At 36.5% G+C, this 22,691-nt stretch overlaps 1 protein-coding gene across 1 annotated transcript in view; it reads right to left on the bottom strand.

Moving 5' to 3' along the window:
* Positions 1 to 22,691, bottom strand: part of LOC121327156 (glutamate receptor ionotropic, NMDA 3A-like) — a 29,868-nt gene that overhangs the window by 2,387 nt on the left and 4,790 nt on the right. Inside the window, exons 2-8 of the mRNA XM_041271006.1 lie at positions 17,567 to 18,162; positions 13,292 to 14,342; positions 8,353 to 8,498; positions 6,502 to 6,617; positions 5,432 to 5,583; positions 621 to 785; positions 305 to 378 (exon numbers count right to left, since the gene is read on the bottom strand). Of these exons, the coding sequence (XP_041126940.1) occupies positions 305 to 378; positions 621 to 785; positions 5,432 to 5,583; positions 6,502 to 6,617; positions 8,353 to 8,498; positions 13,292 to 14,342; positions 17,567 to 18,162 (2,300 nt within the window). The remainder of the gene's footprint in view (positions 1 to 304; positions 379 to 620; positions 786 to 5,431; positions 5,584 to 6,501; positions 6,618 to 8,352; positions 8,499 to 13,291; positions 14,343 to 17,566; positions 18,163 to 22,691) is intronic.

A 22,691-nucleotide genomic window follows, 5' to 3' on the forward strand; every position in this document is an offset into this window, starting at 1 on the left:
TTTTACAGCCATCAGTGTTTTGTGGTTAATAAGGGATTTGTTTCTCTAAAACAGCACGACCTGTGCTTCAAGATTAATCTCTCAATTAGGGTGCAACCACTTCTGGTAAATCTGAAAGTATGTTTCCCAAATAACTAATGAGAATCCAATTGACAAACTTACAGTAGTGAAGTTTGGTTACAGTTTTGGTACACTTTGGACATTTCTTTTCTAATCTTTCACTCACATGTATTGTCAAAATTGTGCTTTCTGCAACTTCTGAAATTATGGATTCTGTAGTAAGTGTCATACTGAAAACAAATACCTTTTTTCCAACTTTGTCACCTTCTGCTGGAACCTATCCTCATTAAAAGATGAGTTTAGTGCACGATGTAATCTCTACAGAAAAAAAAACAAACATATACAGTGTATACAGCTTGCCACATTTTTTCTGTTGTGACTAACAACTGAGGTAAACTATATTGGGAAGTCCATGTAGTTTGCTAATATTATAAGTAATACAATGGTTATAATATAGTCAATTTATGTTTATTTTAGAGTCTACCTTAAATGTTTTTTAGTTACCTACTTATTTACTAAACAGTTTTATACGATTGGGATAATCTACTTTCAGTACATACCTGACTTGTATGAAGCCAATACGTTAACTTCGACTTTTTTTTAATTCTTGGAATCACCAGCCTGTAGACAATGTGCTCTCCTAATGTTGTAAGAAGGGCCAATGCAACTCCAACGCACAGCATTACAAAAAGCCCTAAGAAATGCTTGATTCCCATCTGTAAAGTCTGAAAAAAGAAAATGTAGATTGTTAAGTTCTTACTGTGCAGTGATAATATGGTAGGGAAAAATCACAGTTTCCGTTATAGTTTGGAATGCAGTTGCTGGTGGCAGAAGATTTCAGAGACATCCGACCGTGCACAATGCCAAACAAATAATAAAATAATTTCCTGTAAGCAAATACTGCAGACTAGGTGAACCCATAACAGAATGGAATAGCCCAGTTGTCCTTTGACCCGAATGGCAAAGGGAAACAAGACAATATCCTTAAGGAATAGAAAGAAGCGTTGAATTGACAACAGAACTGGCAGAAGGCACAGGTGACGTTGTCATTCAAATCAACAGTACGAAGGTCACTAGTGAAATCAGGCTTTCTGCCAGTTCTGTTGTCAATTCCATGCTTGTCTTCTTTCTATAACTAAAGGCTATTATGTTCAAGTATTGCTCATCCTTGTTAAACAGCTTTGTGGGTCTTCCAGTCCTAGGTTTGTCAATTACAGATGATGTTTCTCTGTACTTACTGATTATGCTTCGCATACCACACCTTGAAAATCTAGTGATATGAGTTATTTCACTCAGTGTTTTTCCTTCTTTATGCAAGTCAAGGTTGTTATAAAAGTAGAAAACACTAGTGGAGGCTTTGAGTAAATTATTGATGCTCATAATGCATCAGAGGAGAAAATGCAACATGTCTAAGACTTTTGCACAGTGAAAGCATGTTAAACATAGGTAAGCATTGTATTGTATAAAGCCCAGACAACATATGGTACAGTATATTAAAAAAAAACCAAAAAAAAAAAACAGTGATTTTTCTTTTCTTTTTCTTTCTTTCTTTCTTTCTTTATTTGTTTTAAATAGTCCTTTGTTATCCCGGGTAATAACAAGTGGTATCCATATTAGATTTGTGCTGCAGCTTCACACTGGCGAGAAAGACGTTATTTGCATAGGATACCTGGTACTTGGTAGTTTATGGGTGGAGAACGGACAGAACTACTGAGCCAGTGTTGAGAAACAATTTAAAACAACGATGGGCAAATTTGCAAGTTGCAGTCTGTTTTACATCTGGGTTAGTGCAGCTACACAGGTGCTCCTGGTTTCACTTCAGCAAAACCAGTATTAAGCAATGGACCAATTTGCTAGAGATTGGCGGTTGCTGGATTAATGGGTAACGGAGCTTGGAGCCGTGTTAGCTGGGAGGGGGTTAGTTTCTCATGGGGAGTGAGAGAGAGAAGGAGGAGAACCCGGCCATTTAATTATTAAAATTTGGTGTTTTCTGTAACCAGCACTAGTAGCGAAGGGGTCCGTGTGACCAGGACCGAAGAAGGGCCATTTTTAATCTCACATGACCTGTCTGACTCCAGGATAGGAAATTAATAGTGCCAGACTATCTCTCACCCAAAGACACAAAACTCGGTATTTTTTGTAAAAATTGTAAATAGTTCAATATAAGAAGAGCCCCGTGTTTTTCGCAAATATGAACTAGCATGAAATACAACATATAAAACAAAACTAAATGTAAATAGAAAATAAAATAAAACAAAAACTCGTTATAAAGCAAACATTAAATGATATTTTTAAATTGGGAGGTCTATAAAAATAGTTTAAATAAATACTTGCAATCATAGTTGTCAAGGCTCAGTCGTTATCTTAGACTAGCACTTGTACAGATGTATAATGTGGAGCAAGTCATTTGGAAATTCAAATTGTGATGGAAGATAATAGGCGTTCGTTTCTAAAATGCCTAAACCACGCTGCAAAAAGGGGTGTATGCAGCTGACAGTTGACTGGAACGGGATTCGAAATATACTGTCGTTAAGCATTAGCTATTTATTCCTACTGGAGAAAATATGGCTTGTTTTCTTGTATTTTGTATTAGTATACTACCTCTTTGTTTTATTTCAAGTGGTTGAAACTTTGCACTGGAGCAAATGCTGTTTTGGTTTTGAATGGATTTGAATTAATGAATCTGCTTTTTTTAGTGTTTAAATACTGAGAAACCCCAGGCTTGTTTTGTATACTGGAACCCTGCTTCAGTGCAGTGGGATTGAAATACAATTCCTATCATTTTTCTAATGGGTAGATTGTTGTATGTGCAATTATTATGACAACCCCACAATAGTAGGGCAGTGTAAAATTATGTTTTGTATTTTATATTATTATATTTTTATAGAGGACATGGGCAGTATTTACTCCAAATAGGCAGTTAGTTAAAAAGAGAGGTCTGTTTATGTCAAAATGTAAAAAAAAAATCTAATAATGTTTAATACAAAATATTATGTAGTTAGAAACCTGATGTATACTATACTATTATTGATTTGCATCTATTTTAATTGTTTTATTAATGTGTCTCTGTAATCAAACATAACCAGTGAGTGTCCACAAACAGATACAGGCTGATTGATAAAAAGTCCCGACAGAAAAGCGACTAGACGAAACGTCCCTTTAAACTCAGAAAGTTGCGCATGCGCAGTAAAGGCGAGATCTACTTTTTTTGCATGGCACTTGAATACTCAGAAAGGGTGATTGCCCAGTGCTGTAAAAAAATAAAAATCCATCTGGGCTTATCACGATGTAACTTCAAAATTTGCTTCCTATTGAAAAATTCTTCCAGGAGAGTTTTTTTTTCTGTTTTCAATATAAACATGCTAAAAAGTAAATTTTCTAAATATTAGCTGCACCTTATTGGATATTCTTTTCAACTGTAAAGTTCAGTGACATGAGTATTAAGCGTTGCAGTCACTGTGTAGAACATCATATGGAAACCAATAACTTTATTGGACAATAAAGTCACCTTTAAGACCCCAACCATGGGGTATAACAGTAAGGACCCTCCATTAACAAAGTGGAGAGCGCTGATACCAAACCTTAAAGTTGCCCAGTAAAACTGTATTGGAACCAAGAAAACTCTCTCTACCTTTTGAGTTTCAACACTTCTGTCCCGTCTTACAGCACATGTTGCTTTGTGTTCAAACCACTATCCTGTGACCTTGAATACAATAACAATCTCACAGACTCCTTCTGGTGATTGCTGTTGGCAAAAGCAAAGATGCAGAGATGCGCTGACAAGCTCACATCTCTTCCTTGCTCCACTGTTAAATGACCTAATCCTCGACCAGCTACTAAGAAACTGGTTCATATTAGAGACAGGTTCATATAACATTTACATCTTAGAGTACTCCAGTCTATGGTAAACAAATTGATTTCTGATTCATTCATTGATTTAACCGTTTGATTATTTTCTTTGATTGATGTCATTCTGTAACTTTGTGAACTGCAGACCTGAATCACTCGTACATTCGTCAAGCTAGTTTGTAGTCAATAAACTACTTTACCAGTGTTCTTATATATTGTTATTGATACACCTTTGTCATATATTTGAACTTTTAAAGTTTTGAGGTTAGATTTCCCAGATAATTTGAGACTCCCGTACTCCTTGTGTCAAATTTAGGGGATGGTGGTCTTAAATAATTTCACACCCTGAATCTTCATAACAGGCTAGATCCCTTCAAAAATATAAAAGAGAATGTCAATCCAAATAACGTTGTTATCAAATTTTCAAAGTCAAATTAAAGGGGGGGGGGGCACATTAACTCCAAACTGTCCAATCGTCTCTCCTACACTGATTCTACAAGTCAACAGGGATAGTGCAATAGTGGTACCCTAGTCTATGAAAGAGTTTTTTTTTTTTTTAAACTTGCAGAATAAAATCATATTCCATTTCAACAATGTACAGTAGGAGGTATTAAGCATGCTACTGTAAATAATACAGCGATCAAATACAGTGTTGGAAACATATGCATTAAACACACATAGACCTGTATGTAAGATAGGAACTTGACATACGGTTAAATAAATTAATTTGCAGTGCTAAATCAATCATTTTAGAAGCAGTACCTCTTCCACATCCATCCTAGCTCCCCTGCAACTCTCAGCTCTCTATTCTACAAGTAAACAGGAGCTGCTCATGACAGCCGAAACAGTATATGAAAGACACACCTTTTTTGATCACTGAAGAATAAATATATATTTTTTCAATAATGTACAGCAGGAAGGAATAAGCAGGATACTGTGAAGACTGCAATTACCAAATACAGTGCTGAAAACAAATGTATTATACACACTTTGATGCACCGTTTCATGAAAATGACTATTGGCTAAACAAATTAATATTTATACTTACATCAATAATTTTAGATGCTACACATTGTTTCTATGTCTCCCTAAGCTTTCCTGAAAAACTCAAAAGTGTATGCTTTCAGTAATTAGAATCTGTGATTGTGTTATGTAAAAAAAGTTTAAATTTTTGTAAACCTTGTAAAGGGTGAACCCCAACAATATACCATGTGCACTTTGAAGAAGGATTACTCCCGTTTCCCAAGTCGGACAAGTTTGTTCTTGACATCAAAATAAAGGTAAATGATTAAGGTGTAATCCAGTGTAAAGCTATCCCACAATCTTCTAAGAGTTATGATATCTGTTCATTTTAAATATGCTTGGGTCCATTTGAGCCCCTTGCTGTTGACAAGGGCAAAGATTAATAATGCTTGTAATAGCACTTAAATGCATGAAACTCTGAGGCACTGACACAACAAAATGTTAAAAAAGTTCAAGGGGGTGTAGATACATTATATATATACTTTAAAAGAGTTCTTACCTCCGTCACAGCAAAACTTCTTTTGGCACATGGTACAACTTTATACCACTTGTCATGCAGCATGTCCATGAAGCCATCAGATTTGAACTGACTGATATACTCTGAAATATTTGAGGTTAGTGGAGAATTCTGTGGAAGGCCAATTCCATATCCTAAGGGGTTGATAAGATGTCCAGTTAGTGCAGAAAACCTTAAACTAAAAATGAAATAAACATTTCTGATGTGACAGTCTGACAGTCCAATGTTTAACTTTTCTTTAGCAATTATCAAAGTTTTGATTTGGTCCGAGCCCTAGTCACTCAAATACAGTAAAATAACCTTATGTTTACTGGGATGTACAGCATGTGGTAGTATGGTATACACTAACTTAAAAAAAAAAGAAAGAAAAAAACAACTATGGTAACCAATATTGGCATTCTTTACTCTTAAATGGCCTTTTAGATTTCCAAAATGCTGCTCGGAGATGTGGTTCATAGCACTCAGCTGTAACCCGTGTGACAAGACGGAGGCTGGGCACGAACCGGCACGAACCGGCAACAGTTATGCACTATGCACTATGCCAAATGTTTTAACTTAAATTTAGTGACAGGGGTCAAAGTTTGTAGCGCCAATACACTCCCATTACTTTCCTCAGTCTTGCACGATCAGCTATGAGATCAGAGTCATGGCACCAATTATTAAAAGCATGAACCCTAACCATATATTGTTCTCTTCAGAAATGTTCTGACATTACAAATTCATGCTGGTGGAGAACTGAACTAGTAGTCTTTCACTGGTGTACTAAAACCAATAATCACCCTAAAATTCCATCAGACAAATTGGTGTTATTAAAAACCATCACCACGATGTTGTTAAGAGTCTTATAAATGAATTTCCTTCACTTACTAGAAACAATAAAAAGTAGCTAAATACATTATCTTATATAAATGGTCAATACAGTAGAAGCATACTGTAGTCAAGGAAGAAAGATTGTGAAACTCAACTGTGTGGCTTTAAAAATGAAAATCATTCACAAAATCCTGACAGAACACAATTCAAACTGTAGAGATTCAGTTTCTTTAAAAAAATACCTTCAATAGCAAATGGTTTCCCTACTGTTAGTAGTTTGCAGTCAGCATCTATTGACACCTCATAATCCAAAAGCGCTTTGTCCATGATAAAGGCATCTAGCTTCTGCGGATCATCCCTATAAGAAAATGTTACACGTTAGCATTACTGAACTAAGGGAGTACAAACAGTCACAGGGCACATTTAAAAAAGTATTAGTTTTGTTTCTTAGAAATATGTTTCTTGTTTTTTCAGATTTGACTGAGGACCCACAGGGATTTTTCCAATTAGTTTGGCTTTGCAAGTTACCTCTGGTTTTTGTGCCCTAGGGCCTGCATTGCAGGCCCCAGAGGTGAATGGTATGCAAGATTAGTCATTGCAAAAAAGGCTCGGTCTCGAGTTTATTCTTGGTTAATGAATAAATAAATGCTCAAAATGAAAAATAAAAAAGTGAGTTAAGTTCCTGTAGGGCTTGAAAGATCAAAAGGGCTCCCAAAAGTTGAGTGTCTAGAAAGTAGAAGAACATGCTTAGAAAATTAATTTTCCTGAGGCGGAATTCATATAGGTCAGGAAAATGGTTAATTAACATAAAGCACAATCTTAAGCACATATCTCTTACACAAAACAACTCTTTGTTGAACTTTTTTTCTCCTCTTTCACTTAGAGAGGATGTTTTATTTTAAAATGCTGACACTTCATCATTATAAACTAGCAAAGCAATTTAATGAACATTCATTTGAGTCCAGTCAGGTGCGTTGTGGACTGCAGTTTCTTAACGAGCGCTAGTACAGCTTCGGGTGCTAGCACGCAAGTATGTAAAGAAAAAAATATTTACAGACAGTCTTTTAAGAAAAATAAGCTAGTTTGTTTAATATAGAACCACAGTGCCATTCAGACAGCACATGATTGCAATGTAATACAAAAACACACCAGGGATAAAATGATACAGACTTGTGTGCTGCTTAATGTTAATTTATAGTTTACGGATTTTCTAAAGGTTTATTACTAGTAAACTAAATGTAGGCATTTACACGTTTAAATGTGGCAGCCTTAAAGCTAACTGATTCTCAGTCTCAGAAGTTTCAATACTTTCAGTCAGTGTTCTAGATAAGGTTTTGCGTCTGCGAGTAACACCCTCTAATTTTAATGCAGAGAGTAAAATGTATTTTCAGAGGGTAAAATTCAACATTACCATGAAGTCATGAGTAATCTCGACAAATACTGTAAAGTCTTTAATGGTAATGGAGTAGCCATTAAAAAGGAGCCTTCCATTATAACTGCAATGTTACTTTGAACTACCGTACAGATAAATAAAACAAGGAAATGCAGTAATAAGTTATAAAACAGTTAGTTTAATATTATAGGCACCTTTTTTTTTTAGCGGTTGCCTCAGACGATGGTTCCAGTTGGATTTGGATTTGTAGCTGGGCTGTGGTGTTTATGCTTCAACCTGTGTAGATTGGTGATTGGCTGCAAAGACAACAGGGCTATCCAGAGATTGGATACTGTTTGTTTGGTTGGTTTTTCTTTTCTTGTGTACAGTTTCCTATTAACTGAACCCATTGTATTCTGGGAGATGTAGTTGTTAGTGGAAGTTTTAGGGCAGGCGGGAGGGGAGGCAGACAAGCTGTGCAATAAAATTGCTATGTGCATTTTTATGCATGAAATTTTAATTTAGTGCGTATTATGTTTTTTAATGTGTAAAAACAGCAGGTACACAGCTTATCTAGACCGCTGCTTTCAGTTTTACTTGAATGTCATTTTTTATTATTATTTTATTATTATTATTATTATTATTATTATTATTATTATTATTATTATTATTATTTATTTTATTATTTTAGAACTGCTACAAAAATCTTAATTCTACTCACTTTAAGTGTTCCACTCCATCTGGTGTAGCTGGCACATTGTATCTTCTCATGTACTCATGCATTTCTGGAAAGCTTTTCTTAACATAATCCTCTGCACTGCTTTCCCGGACAGTCCCAAAGCGAAAACCCTGAGAAGGATGGTGAAGCTTGAAAAAAGGGAGAGTGCTATTACTTTTTAATAAAACACACATAAACAGTCTTTACCAGCTTGGCCGTCAATACAGCCTTTAATAAATTACACCATGTAACAATTTTTTTTTTTTTTTTTGGGGTTCCTGGGTAGTAAGTGTTATTTCCTAATTGCGTATGCCTTAAAAGTATAGAAAATGGCTAATATTCCCCACAAAGTTTGCTTTTGTGACCAGGACAGTGATATTTTGAAATTTGCCTATTTTCCAGAACATTCCAGATAGATTCAGTGCTGAGTAAACTTGGAGAAACTTCTAGAACTTTCCAGTAATATAAATAGTAGTATAAATACAGGGGCCTTAAGCCCACCAGTTCAGTTTAGTTCCAGCTGCCTAAATGGATACATATATGTATTTTTCTGAGATGGCATCAAGAGGCTGCAAGCATCCGGCACACGCATTTTGCTATGTCTGCGGCCAATTTATCAAGACAAGAGCGAAAAAGTACTCCGTGGAAGCATCAGTTAAGATGTGTGAGGCATGTCTGTCGGGGATCAAGACAAACCCTGGGCACCTCATTTCACCTGCGAGCACTGCAAAAAAACTGGAAGGTAAGATGGACAATTGTTGCTCGGAATTTTATGTTATAAATTTTTTTTAAAGTTTTAAAATTGTAAAAGTTTTTAATTTTAAAATGTTTTACAATTTTCAATGTTATTGAGAAAATATATCATATATGAAAAATGTTGCGAGAATCTCTTACACATTAGTCATGGGTGAAATAAATGTATTTTTGTAGGATGGTACAGAGGGGAAAAGAGAGCCATGAAGTTCGCTATCCCAAGAATTTGACGGGAACCCACTGACCACTCAAGCAACTGCTACTTCTGCATGGTGGACCCTTCCAAACGTTGGACTGGCAAGAATGCATCTGCTATCACGTATCCGGACCTTCCTTCATCCATTGCCCCGGTGCCACACTGCCATGAGCTCCCTGTACCCACTCCTAGAAGACAGCAGCAAGTCAGAGAGCGAGGAAGACATTGTAGATCCAGATGACAATTTCAGAGGTGGAGCTGAGGAGAGAAACCCATACTACCCCAACCAAAAAGACCTCAACAACTTGATTAGAGATCTTGGTCTCACCAAGTCCAATGCCGAGCTTTTGACGTCTAGGCTCAAGCAATGGAACCTGTTGGATGAAACTGTGCAAGTCGCAGATCAGAGGAAGCGTCACCAACCTTTTTCCAGCTTCTTCACCCGTCAAGACGGGCTCTGCTTCTAGGCAATCATAATCGCCTGTAACCAGAATGAGTGGCGCCTCTTCATTGACAGCTCATCCAGGAGCCTCAAAGCCGTGCTGCTCCATAATGGTAACAAGTACCCGTCTCTTCCCCTGGCTCACTCGGTGCACCTCAAAGAGGATTACAACAGCATCAAGACCTTGCTGGATGCCTTGAAGTATGACGAGTACGGCTGGGAGGTCATAGGAGACTTTAAAATGGTAGCATTCCTGATGGGTCTCCGAGGCGGTTTTACCAAGTTTTTGCCTTTGGGACAGCAGGCACACCAAGGCGCACTACCACAGGCGGGACTGGCCACAGCGGACTGAGTTCTCTGTGGGGAGGAACAACGTCAAGTGGGAGCCACTGGTGGACCCCCGAAAGGTGCTGATGCCACCACTGCACATCAAATTGGGCCTTATGAAACACTTTGTCAGAGCTCTAGATAAGGAGTCGGCAGCCTTCAAGTACCTTCAAGACTTCTTCCTTAAGCTGTCTGAGGCAAAGGTCAAAGCCGGTGTCTTCGTCGGACCACAGATAAAGAAGATCCTGGAGTGCAATTAATTCCCCATGAAGCTTACTAGTAAGGAGAAAACGGCTTGGAACAGCTTTGTCGCAGTGGTTCGGGGCTTCCTGGGCAATCACAAGGCCGAAAACTATGTGGAGCTGGTTGAGACTCTGGTGAAGAACTATGGCACAATGGGCTGTAGGATGTCCCTCAAAGTCCATATCCTTGATGCTCATCTTGATCAATTCAAGGAGAACATGGGAGCGTACTCGGAGGAGAAAGGCGAGCGCTTCCACCAGGATATACTGGACTTTGAACGTCGCTACCAAGGACAGTATAACGAGAACATGATAGGAGACTACATTTGGGGGCTGATTCGTGAAAGTGATTTACAGTATATTCGTAAATCTCGAAAAACTACTCACTTCTAAATCTTTTGTAGTCATTTTTGTATTACTTTAGTATAAATACATGTTAATTTGGATTCATATGTTGTTTTTTTCTGACTTTATATGAACGAAAAGACACAAATTCGCCCGTTTTCTCACTGGAAATAGGTACATTTCAAAATATCACTGTCCTGGTCACAAAAGCAAAGTTTGTGGGGAAATATAGCCATTTTCTATACTTTTGAGGCATAAGCAATTAGGAAATAACACTTACTACCCAGGAACAAAAATTGTATTACATAGTGTTATGTATCATAACCTGGGATGCAAATCACAAATTTTCAAAAAGATTTGCACCCGGGTTATGTATAACACTAAATACTGGTGCTAAATGATCAAACCCTGCCCCTATCAAGCCATCATCACACTTCCCACATGACACAAACCACCATCTTGTGGCTGCTAAGGAATATTTATTTATTTATTTTTTTAAAATAAAATAAAAATAAATAAACATATCTACTGGTGGCAGAATTGAATGTTGCTGGTGGTTTGTGAGGTACCCTGGTGCTAGAATCTAGCAGCAGATTCACACCCCTGCATAATACAGCTTCAATAATGACCATGCCTATTTATTGTGTAGTTTTTTGTATACTTTTATTCTTCTGTTGCTGAACTACAAATAAATTACTATTCTGGCTGAAAATGTTAAGTAAATGAAAAACATCAACCTGATGTCTTGTTTAAAAATAAAACACTTGTATTCTTTTCACAGGTCAGAATACTATAGATCCACTCGGTGCCTGTTTGGTTAAACTTCCACAACTACAAACATTTATTTTAGAAAACATTGGAAGCACAGAAAGTCTTTTACAACAGTGCCTGAGGTTTGTAGTCTAGTATGTTAACTAATTAAAAATATGATGACATTTAATTTTAAATAAGTTGAATTTTGTATAATCATTTTCACCTTTTTTTTTTTTTAAATATAACATGCAAAGAGAAGGACTAAATTATACTATTGCATTAATATTCAGAGAGAATGTTTTTAATTGAATATCTCAGTGTCTGTATAACTCTGAAGCAGAAATGCTTGCAATGGAGTGCACATTTTAAAGATAATCTAGTCCCTGCTCTACTTTTGCTATGAAATGTAAAAAACAGTGCCTTGGGCAACAGACGATTTTCTTTTCTTTCTTTCTTTTTTTATTTTTTAAAGGAAGACTAATTTACATTCTTTGATGTCTTCAAAATGGTTATAATTCAAAATATGTTTTATAGTTTTGCTGCTCAATTTATGGTGAGAGCCTAGACAGAAACCATTCATGTGTTTTTGTTATCTAATATAATTTGGTTGTTTAGATTGTTCCAAAGCCTGAATTGTCAAGTATGGCAACTCAAATGTCTATTACCATCAGTCACTTCAGTTAAAAAAAATAAAAATAAAAGCTTACTGATGAGATGTTTCACAGGGAAGCTAGAGCCCTTCTCTCAAAAAGCAAACTCTCCATTATTACTACAGCCTTTCAGATATAAGTTGTGAATCAAGTTGAGTTTTTTATTAGTCAAATTACGCTTCGATTACAGTGCACAAATACCCATGTAATTACTGTGTAATTTTATGGTAATAATCCAGTTGTACTGGGTAAATACAAATTATTTTCTGTTCTTTGATTGTAACTACTGTTGGAATAGCCTGGAATACTGTAACTGAATAACTTTCATTTATTTGCAGCCTGTTTCTCATTGCAATCAGTAACTGCATTAATGAGAATACCAATTTAACATGACAGGCAACAGCAGATTGTTAAAATTGTAATTATAGCAGGAAACAAGACCATTTCCATTTAACTACCTACTTATTCCATCACTAGTTACAATGAAAGAACAGAAAACAATTGGTATTTCCCCAGTAAAACTGGATTATTACCATATAATTACACAGTAATTACTTGGTTATTTGTGCACCGTAATCTAAAGTGCGACCATTTATTTTTAATCTGTGTAAATTACAAACTACATACTAAAAACAGCTAAAACAAACAAACAAACAAAAACTTGGTTATTCCAAGCTCAGATAAAAACTCTGCATCTAATGATTGGGTAGCCAAATATTACAAATGGGACTAATGAAAGTTTTCAAAGCTCATTAAATGTATTCTTCATCATGATCTCCTTTTACAAGGCTTCAATTAGAACACTACAAGGAAAATTGATTTATTTCAACTCAGTAGCAATTTCACTCATCTGTTTGGTAATGTAAGTGCCAACGTTCGATGAGTTTACTTTCCATATGATAAAAGGGTTATGAAACTGTGAAATTACACAATTAAAAATGCATCATCAGAATGTCTGTACTCAAATAAAACCAATTAAAGAAAAATACAAAGATGTATTGTGTCTTATGATTCTGTGATATATTTATCACAGATTTGTTATAAGGTAAACATAATATTAACAATCTGAAGTTACTATGATATAGAAATACTATATCTACAGATACATATAGTTTTCTTTAGGGTTTTCTTTAGGATAACTCTATAAAGATACTCACCAAGTTTACAAGAGGCCAGTTATGTATAGACAAATCATCTTGGCATTACAAATATTATCATACTTGTACTTTCTTACCTTAGGATCATGTATTCCAGAAAGCTCCTCATAGATTTTCCCCCCCACCATCACAGCAGCCAGGTTAGCTGTGTATGTGGATAGGCAAAATAAGCAAAAGATAGCCCAGAGGTTCATTAGAAACCTCCCTGTCCAACACTTGGGTGGCTTGATGGCAGCTGTTCTGCCAAACAAGATGGCATAACAGACATTGAGGGCAGACGAGAAAGAAAACACCTTCTTCCTGTTACGACCATTGGGAGTCATGCCAAAAGGGCTCTTCCATTCATAAAGGGTGAGAAATATGGCAGTGACATGCAAAGACACAAATATCCCCAACCACATGCTCCAGTGCAAAGGCCACATAAAAGCCCCGATCGGTGCTGCTGTATCCCTAGTCCTTACAAGTATGCCTAAACTGGTGGAAAAAAAAGGGCTAGTGAAGTCTATTATTTGGCTCCGGGCAGAGTTAATACTGAATGAGGTCACAGCCATGTGTGCTGCCCCACTCATGAGGTCCCCAACCAGTCCTGTCCAACGGCCATTTTTATAGGCACCGTATTTCCCATCTCCAACAATGTAGAGGTCAAAATGAATGCCCATGTCCTCAGCTAGTTTCTCCAGAAGGTCAATGCAGTAACCATAGCAACATTTCTTGAACTCTATGGGCACAGTGTCATTTACACCCTGAAGATTCTCAAACAAGTTCTCAAGCACAGCTGTATCATTGGTGAGGGGGTCAAGGCACAACTGGCCTGCTGGGCACTGCCCATCTTCGTCCACCTCCCGGGTGAACACAAAGGGGTGTTCCACCAGGGTGACCACCCTCAGATGAAGACGGGATGAATGCCTACCATTGCCCCCCTGCTGAAACAGCTTTTTGTTGGGCCAGATCCCGTAGTCCATGACAACTTTTCCTTCCTTCCAGCTTCCCAGACGCGTCCACATAGGGTTTCCTACAGGGTCGTGCTGCAGGTTCCAAATGAAATAATGGCTGTCTGAGGTAATCACTGAATCGTCCAAAAGTTTGATGTGACCACTCAGACCATCAAATGATGTGTTGGCCAAAAACCTGAAGGAAGAAAAGGATACAACTCAAGTAAAAATTAACAAATGCTAACATATATCTTACTTGTGAAAAACTGCAGTGAAAACTCACCCTTTTGTTCACCATCTTCCAATCAACACTGTTCAGTGAATGATGGATCCCTTATGCAGTCATTGCACATGCAATTAATCTCGTTCAATAATGAATATAGAAATACAGATACTTTAGGTCTTAATCACATTTCCTTTCAGTTGGCTGGAAAGTTGCTGTCCAAGGATCCCATTGACCAAATGCAGACTTTGATAGCAACAGCCTTCAATAGACACTAAAAACATCTACTAGCCCTGTGACTACTTTATAATGGCAGTTCTTAGTGTAACATTTAAATTCTAGTGTTCTCAAGAATTTGGAACCTGGTTTGATATTTTATTCAGAGTTTGGCTTTGGGGACTTTCAGACTGTTTGAGGTATTGTGTATGTTTTCCTTTATACACCTATGCACCCCATCAAGTAACAGCAAAGAAAGATCAATAGATTTTGTCAGTCTTCCATGAAAAGTGCAACAATCATGCAAGAATGATTGAAAGTTGTTACATATGGCAGAAAATCTTAGTAAAAATCCCATGTTTTAGATACTTCAACTCAAATACATTTTATATACAGTGCCTTGCAAAAGTCTTTAGACCCTCTCACAGTTTTCATATTTTGTTGCTTTAAAGCTTGCAGTCATGACACTTTGAAGTAGGAATTAATATGTGTTATATACACAACCTACTCCACACATTCAAAGCAAAAACAAAAAGAAAGAAGTAAATAGATAATTAATATGAAATAAAAATGGAAAAGTCATGATTGCATAAGTATTCAAACCCTTTGCTGTGGCAAACCTAAATTAATTCAGGTGCACAAAATGACCTTAACGAGCCACACAATTAGTTGAATGACCTCTGTCTATGTGCAGTATTAGTGGTTCTCATGATTTCAGAATAAAAACACCTGTCTCTGTGAGGTCCCTTGGTCAGGTAGTGAATTTCAAGCAAAGACCATGAAGATAAAGGAGCTTTTAAAGCAAGTCAGGGATAAAATCATTGAAAAGTACAGATCAGGAGAAGGGTACAAAGAATATCGACATCTCTGAATATCCCTGTGGGCACAGTCTACTCAATCATCAAGAAATGGATGGTGCACTGTACCACCCAGACAATGCCTAGATCAGGCCGTCCCTCCAAACTAAGCAGCCGGGCAAGGAGGAAACCAGTGGGGGATGCCACTGTGAGGCCAATGACAACTTTGAAAGAGCTACAGAGTTCAGTGGCTGAGATGGGAGAAAACGTGCATCAGTCAACAATATCCAGAACATTTCACAAAAGTAGCCTGTATGGCAGGGTGGAAAGAAGGAAGCCATTACTAAGAATAAGCCATCTCAAAGCCTGCATAGAGTTTGCAACAAAGCACCTGAGTGATCCTGCAAAAATGTGGCAAAAGGTTTTGTGGTCAGACGAGACCAAAGTGGAACTTTTTGGTCTAGATGCCAAGCATTACTTTTGGCGCAGACCCAACACAGCACATCTCCCAGTTAACACCATCCCTACAGTCAAGCATGGTGGTGGCAGCATCATGCTATGGGGATGCTTCTCCTCAGCAGGGACTGGAAAGCTTGTTAGGACTGAAGGAATAATGGATGGAGCAAACTACAGGCAAATACTATAGGAAAACCTGTTTCATTCTGCTAAAGACTTACAACTGGGGCGAAAAGTCACCTTTCAGCACGACAATTATCCAAAGCACAAGGCCAAAGCTACACTGGAGTGACTTAAGATTAAGAATGTCCTTGAGTGGCCCAGTCAAAGTCCTGACTTGAATCCTATTGAGAATCTGTGGAAAGACTTGAAAACTGCTGTCCATAAGCGATCCCCAAGTAACTTGAGAGAGCTTGAGCAAATCTGCCAAGAATGGGCACAAATTGCACCAAGCCGGTGTGCAAAGTTGGTAGAGACTTACCCAAAAAGACCTGCGGCTATAATTGCTGCCAAAGGTGCTTCCACCAAATATTGAGTTGACGGGTTTGAATACTTATGCACTCAACATATTTCAGTTTTTTTCTCTTTAATTTATGCAGACATTTACTGTATCTTATCTTACCCTTGGAAGTCTTCAGTTTGAGTTTTCGAGCTTAAAACAATGTGTATACATCATTTTGTAATTTCAAAAAATGGGACACCAAATGAACGGTCTGAATACTTTTGCAAGGCACTGTATGTATGCTTCCAGAATCTGGAAGAATCTGTTCCATTCCGCTACTTGCCTTTTGTCAATTAAAAGTAAAATAAATCATCTCTATGTATGTGATTGCTACAGATAAATAGCTCTGGTAAATTCAGTCCAAAGCTAAAAAGTTTTAATATTGCAATTCAATAACACTTTACAAACTATTGGTTGTGAAGCATGTTAATAAACTAGGGAACTGTTTGTTTCAGTTTGTCTCGTCTTTTCTAATGTATGTTATTAGAATGCAAGTAGTGCACAACATTTATGTATCACCAATCAGCACGATTCACGTTCAACACAATCGTTAACTAAGTATGCTAGTAACACACAACAGTTCTTCTAGGAAATGTAATTGTGTTAGTTACTGTGTTAATTTCATACTGAGAGATTTGTAAAAGGGATTTTTTTTTTTAAACCCGACACCTCCTAATGTCAGATAAACATATCCAGTTTAGTGAGGGGCTATTATATGATTATGAAAAGCTTTTTCATAGAAACACATTTTCCTTTGGGGACCCTCTGGTGCAGCAAACCACAACTCAACTCCTGCTAATTATTTGAACCGTGTCACGTGACTCTCACAATGTATAATGCTAGAGATCTCGCTAAGAACATGTTTAATATATCCACCTACAAGGACAGTATGTCATCATTGTTCAATAAGTGAAACTGGGATTTTGGTTAATTGTGGTCATCTGAAAACTAAAAATTGAAGACACATGAAGGAATGCAGTCAACAGTGCAGTCATAAGGAAAGCAGCTATGGTTACTGGCTGTGCATGGAGGAGTTGAGTTCTTGAAAAAGATAAAGCAATTCATAATGCTGTGACTATGAGTGTGATTTAAAAAAAACTAAGAATCAAAAAGAAATAAACGTTTTCTGCCAAGTGCTTCATTTGAGTAACAACCCCCCCCCCCAACCCCCCCCTCCCGAAACACAAATGAAATAAATTACAGTAAGAACAAATAGATGACATTACCTGGAGATGTATTGGCCTGAGGTTATATTTCTTTCCTCTATATCCATGCAGTTTGTGGTACTGGGAATGAGAGCCAGGTCTGGTTGTATATAGGCAGCCATCCCCACAGCTCTTGCCACCAGTTCCAGAGCATCCTGCACATAGTGTTCCAGAACTGGCTCGGCTGTTTTCCCATGTGCCAACAGACCCATAGGCAGTCCCTCAGACCGTAACTCTTCTACATTCTGTGAGTCCCCTAAAATCCAATGGTATTCCGGCAACGTCAGGCCAAATTTGGTAACAACCTCAAAGATTTTCTTGATAACCCTTATATCACAGCCAAAAGTTACAACTGTTGTTTCCTTCAATGACTCCAAATGGGCCTGGAAGGAACTCTGAATGTCACTCTTAGAGCTGCTATTAGTAGTGATGTTGATTATAGATTCCAGGTGAAACTTGGACTTGTTTTGCAGAAGAAAAAGGAAATCTGCAACATTCCAGTCTTGGCACAGTACCAAGCTGACATCATACCAGTTGTTCATGGCAAGCAGAGAGAAAACAATGTTCGCTTGTGGGGCAAAAGGGTTCTGCAAAGCCATCTGAAGGTGAAGGGGATTCTAAAGGAAGAAAAAATACAAAGAAAGCAAACTTTTATTGGGCTAGGTCAACATGGGCTTATAGTTGATATGTGGTGATTTGAGTGAATTAAATAAAATATATAATAAAATAATTTACACTTCCCTAATTAACATTAGGATTACACAGCTTGTCAGCCAAGGCCCTATACAAGTGTCAGCATACTAACAGAATAAATAATGCAACGAGTGGTGACACATACATGCTATGACTGCAAACACATTAATAAAATTAATCATTTTAGCAGCATTCATTTTTTGAGTATTATATTAAAACACTTTGAGAAGATAGTGGTAAAATATAGGAGAGGTAGGTATATGATTCCAGGCGGCAGACATTTTATATTGTAAGTTAATACACTGTGTGCAGGTTGTACCTTATTATTAAAAGCAGCTTGGGTTATTTCTGCTCAAACTGTGTAAAGAGATGTATGTTATAATAAGAGACACCCTACACACAATGTACCACATGTTGTATTTGGTGTCGTATTTGGTCACACAATGTATTAACACAGGACATGTTAACTTATTATAAATCAGAAAACAACAGCAACAACAACATTGCAGACAATACACAAAGAGCCTTGCTAATTCAGCAAAAACAAAACCATTTCAAGTGACTGAAGCTTTTGTTTTCATAAATAATATTAATTTAATCTCACTTACATGCATAACAGAGCAATAGTGTTGCGAGTTTTGGTCTAGGTATTAAAAGTTAGTAATCACAATTACAGTTCAGATTGGTTTCCTTCTGTTCTCTTATAGGGCAGGTACAGCATTGAGAGCTCACCTATAAAGCACTGTATAATACAGATCCTGTATGGGTTCTATATGTTGGGGAGGCTTGGTAGTCCAGTGGTTAAAGAAAGGGGCTTGATACCAGGAGGTTCCTGGTTTAAATCCCGGCTCAGCCACTGACTGGTTGTGTGAGACCCTGAGCAAGTCACTTAACCTCCTTGCACTCCATCCTTCTGAGGAGATGTAAAACCAAGGTCCTAGTGCAAGTGAGTCTGCAGCAGCAGTTGTTGATGCATAGTTCATCCCCTAGTGTCTGTAAGTCGCTTTGTTATAAAAGCATCTGCTAAATGACAAATTAATAATGCCAATTGCCAAGTCCATTTTCATTTTCCCCTGATAAAGACTTCCAGCACGCAAGAGGCCATCCAAATACCATCCAGACCAATTTCACATACAATACAATATGACCCCCAGTCAGACTGAAAGTAGCCAATGAGTGAAAGCCCTTTACAAGTGATTGTAAAGCACTGATTAATATTTTAATGATGCAGATACAGTAGCATCCTGAGATCTTTGGTAATTATAGGCCTATTTACACTTTTCTGTACAAAATATCTAATCAATTGTGTTCTTTATATATAACAAATGGAACACAAACTGTGGCTTTGTATACAAGCTGCCTGAAGAGTAGAAGACATGTTTCAGTATTGATAAAAATCACTGTAACACACTGTCAACTACTGGGCAACTTTAGGAATTAGTCAGCTTTTGAAATTCCAAATGTGAATCCCAAGGAGACAAAGCAGAGACAGTTCTGTCAGTTTTGGCAAGAAGTAACAAAAACAGTTACTAATAGTAGGTAATCTAGATTATTTTGTGAACCTGTGGACCATAGAAAACATTAGGACAACTGAAGGATCCCTTAATTTGAGATCTTCCCAACACCTCGTGGAAACTCCTTCACTACCTGTGTTTCCTTGGATCAAACAACACCAATAGATGATGTGTCCAAACAAGATAACTGTCTTTGAAAAACACACATTTTTAATCTGTCTTGACCTTTTGATGTTCTATTTCCTGCTTTAAACAATCCAAGCCAGTCGCGAGATGGATTCCATATCCTGTTTAAATCTGAACCACACTGATAATGTAAATGACTTCTGAAGTTATGAAAAAGAAGGAAAATGAAAAGTTTGCCATAATAGCTGTCCTCATATTTCTTTCAAATATTATGTTTTCTTTATGTTTATCAAAATACCCCATTTGCACTGCGAGTGAAATGAAGAGACATCCACAGCAGATTGGGGAAATGATAAATGTGTTGCTTTTCACATTTATTAAATGAACAAATAAAACACTTGAACAGACAAAACACTTTGACAAAACAAACAGGTTAAAGAAAAATGGACCAACCCTAAACAAACAAGGACCGTGCTGGTCCTCCAGCATGAAGTAGCAATTATTTATTTATTTTCTCCTCATTTTCTCACGTTCTTTTGCCCTGAAAACACAACCCTGAGTGAGTGAAATGTGCATCTATATCTATACAGTTGTGCCGGGATTCAATTACTAATTAATCATTCACTTGAATCCATGCACGTGAACTAATATGTGTACTCCCTGTGCTCACATACTACTACATTTTATCTGCCCATGAAGTGATTGTGCCATCCTCGTATCTAAATACATCTATATATTTTAAATCACTCGTGCTCCACAGCCCTATTATATCTCATGCACCAATACCTATACACCAACATTAACACACCACACACAATATATAACACAAAATATACACAGGGAGGCCTACCTAAGGAATAGCAGAACATGAAAGGTAATATAATTATATTATTAGTTTTGTGGAGTTTAAGTATGTAAGAGCTTTGTAAAAAAAACAAAAAAGAAAGAAAGAAGCAATGATAGTATATACCAGGGGTTTCCAACCCTGGTCCTGGAGAGCTACTGTGGCTACTGGTTTTTGTTTCAATCAATCTCTTAGTTACTTAATTAAACCAATTATTGGTTTAATCAGTCAAGATTAACAGGTGTTCCAGATCTTTAGCCATTGATGATGTAAAGACACCTACAAAACCTGATGGAGAGGGGCTAATCAGGACCAGGGTTGGAGACCCCTGTTGTATACTATATAGGCAACCCTGCTGACCAGGCTTAAAGAAGAGGTGATTTTTTCCCATTTTATAGACATGAGAACTAATTACAAGTATAAAGTATATGGTTGAAAAATCAGTCACAAAACAAATGTTTAGTTGTACTGTATAACTGTTGAAAAAAGGGTAGTACTACACTACAATACACAACAATATCTCCAATATATAATACCATCTCTTCATAGAGAGAATAATACATTGAACATAGTCGAAAAATAAAACTGTCCAATAATAACAAAATAAAAGTCTTAGAGAAGTCATAGTTTAAAGCTAACTGTATTACTTCCAGTCTGAGTTAGATCTCCCTTAGGGAATTTGGGTTTAGATGTTATATTTGGGTTTATATGTTATATTTGAAATATTTTTTGTCACTAAGTGATTCATACCAGGATATATATATATATATTATATATATATATATATATATATATATATATATATATATATATATAATATATATATAAAATTTTCTGCTATATAAGTGTTACAGTGTCTTTAAACAAAACATGTCCTAATAAACATACGTTAAAGTTGTGCCAATAGGTGCCTATAAGACATGTTCAATGACCTATGCTGGTCTATTTTATTACTGTCACACATTTTTGCATTTTCTTCCTGACATTTGTCAATTAAAATCACCATACTGTATAGGTAGTTTGTAAGTAAACAAATTAGCTGAAACATCAGACCAGAACAAATTATGCAAATGAAAATTCACAGCATGAAACAGAATATGGATCTGAAACGCTGGAAGGCATTATTACTCTAATGTTGCATATGTCATGAACCAGCACTGTGAATATTTATAACTCACTAGCAACTCACTTAGATCAGGTCTTCATGATAGGGTCAATAAATTTAATGCTGAGCCTTGCAAACTTATATCCCAAACCTAGCAATTCCAAGGGACACTAGTTAAAAGGCTTAAAAACCTAGCATTCCAAAGGGACACCTTTTAAAAACTAATGTTTAAAAATTTAATGTTAGAAAATATTTCAATTAAATATTATCTTTACGTCACGAAACTTTGTTGTTTGTATCTAGAAAAATTTTGGCCGGCTAAGATATATATAAAATAGATATATATATAATATAGATATAAATATATATATATATATATATATATATATATATATATAAGTTAGTCTGGTCTTCTACCACGGAAAGATGGTAAAACATACCTGATTTTTGATTTAATAAAACCATAAAATTGAGGTTGTGTATTTCTATAAAACAATAAAAGATGGTGATACAAGAATCACTTTTTTTAATTGAAAAAAAAAAAATTGACGATCCAGTAACTGCTAGTCTTTACGTTTAAGTTTTAAAGGATATTTATTTTATTTATACCTGGACACATACATTTATGTAGTAACACATGTAAAATAATAATAATAATAATAATAATAATAATAATAATAATAATAATAATAATAATACTTACTTTACTTGTTTTTGATTCTATACTGTTTTCATATGAAACCAAAGACTGTTTCTATATGATTCAAATGAGAAGCCCCTAATTAAAAGCTACATGAATTATTCCAGTGTAACTCCAGTGTTAATTAAGATCATTATCATTGATTTTGACGTTTTCAAGAGGTT

This window comes from Polyodon spathula, chromosome 2 (assembly GCF_017654505.1).
Source record: "Polyodon spathula isolate WHYD16114869_AA chromosome 2, ASM1765450v1, whole genome shotgun sequence".
NCBI lineage: Eukaryota > Metazoa > Chordata > Actinopteri > Acipenseriformes > Polyodontidae > Polyodon > Polyodon spathula.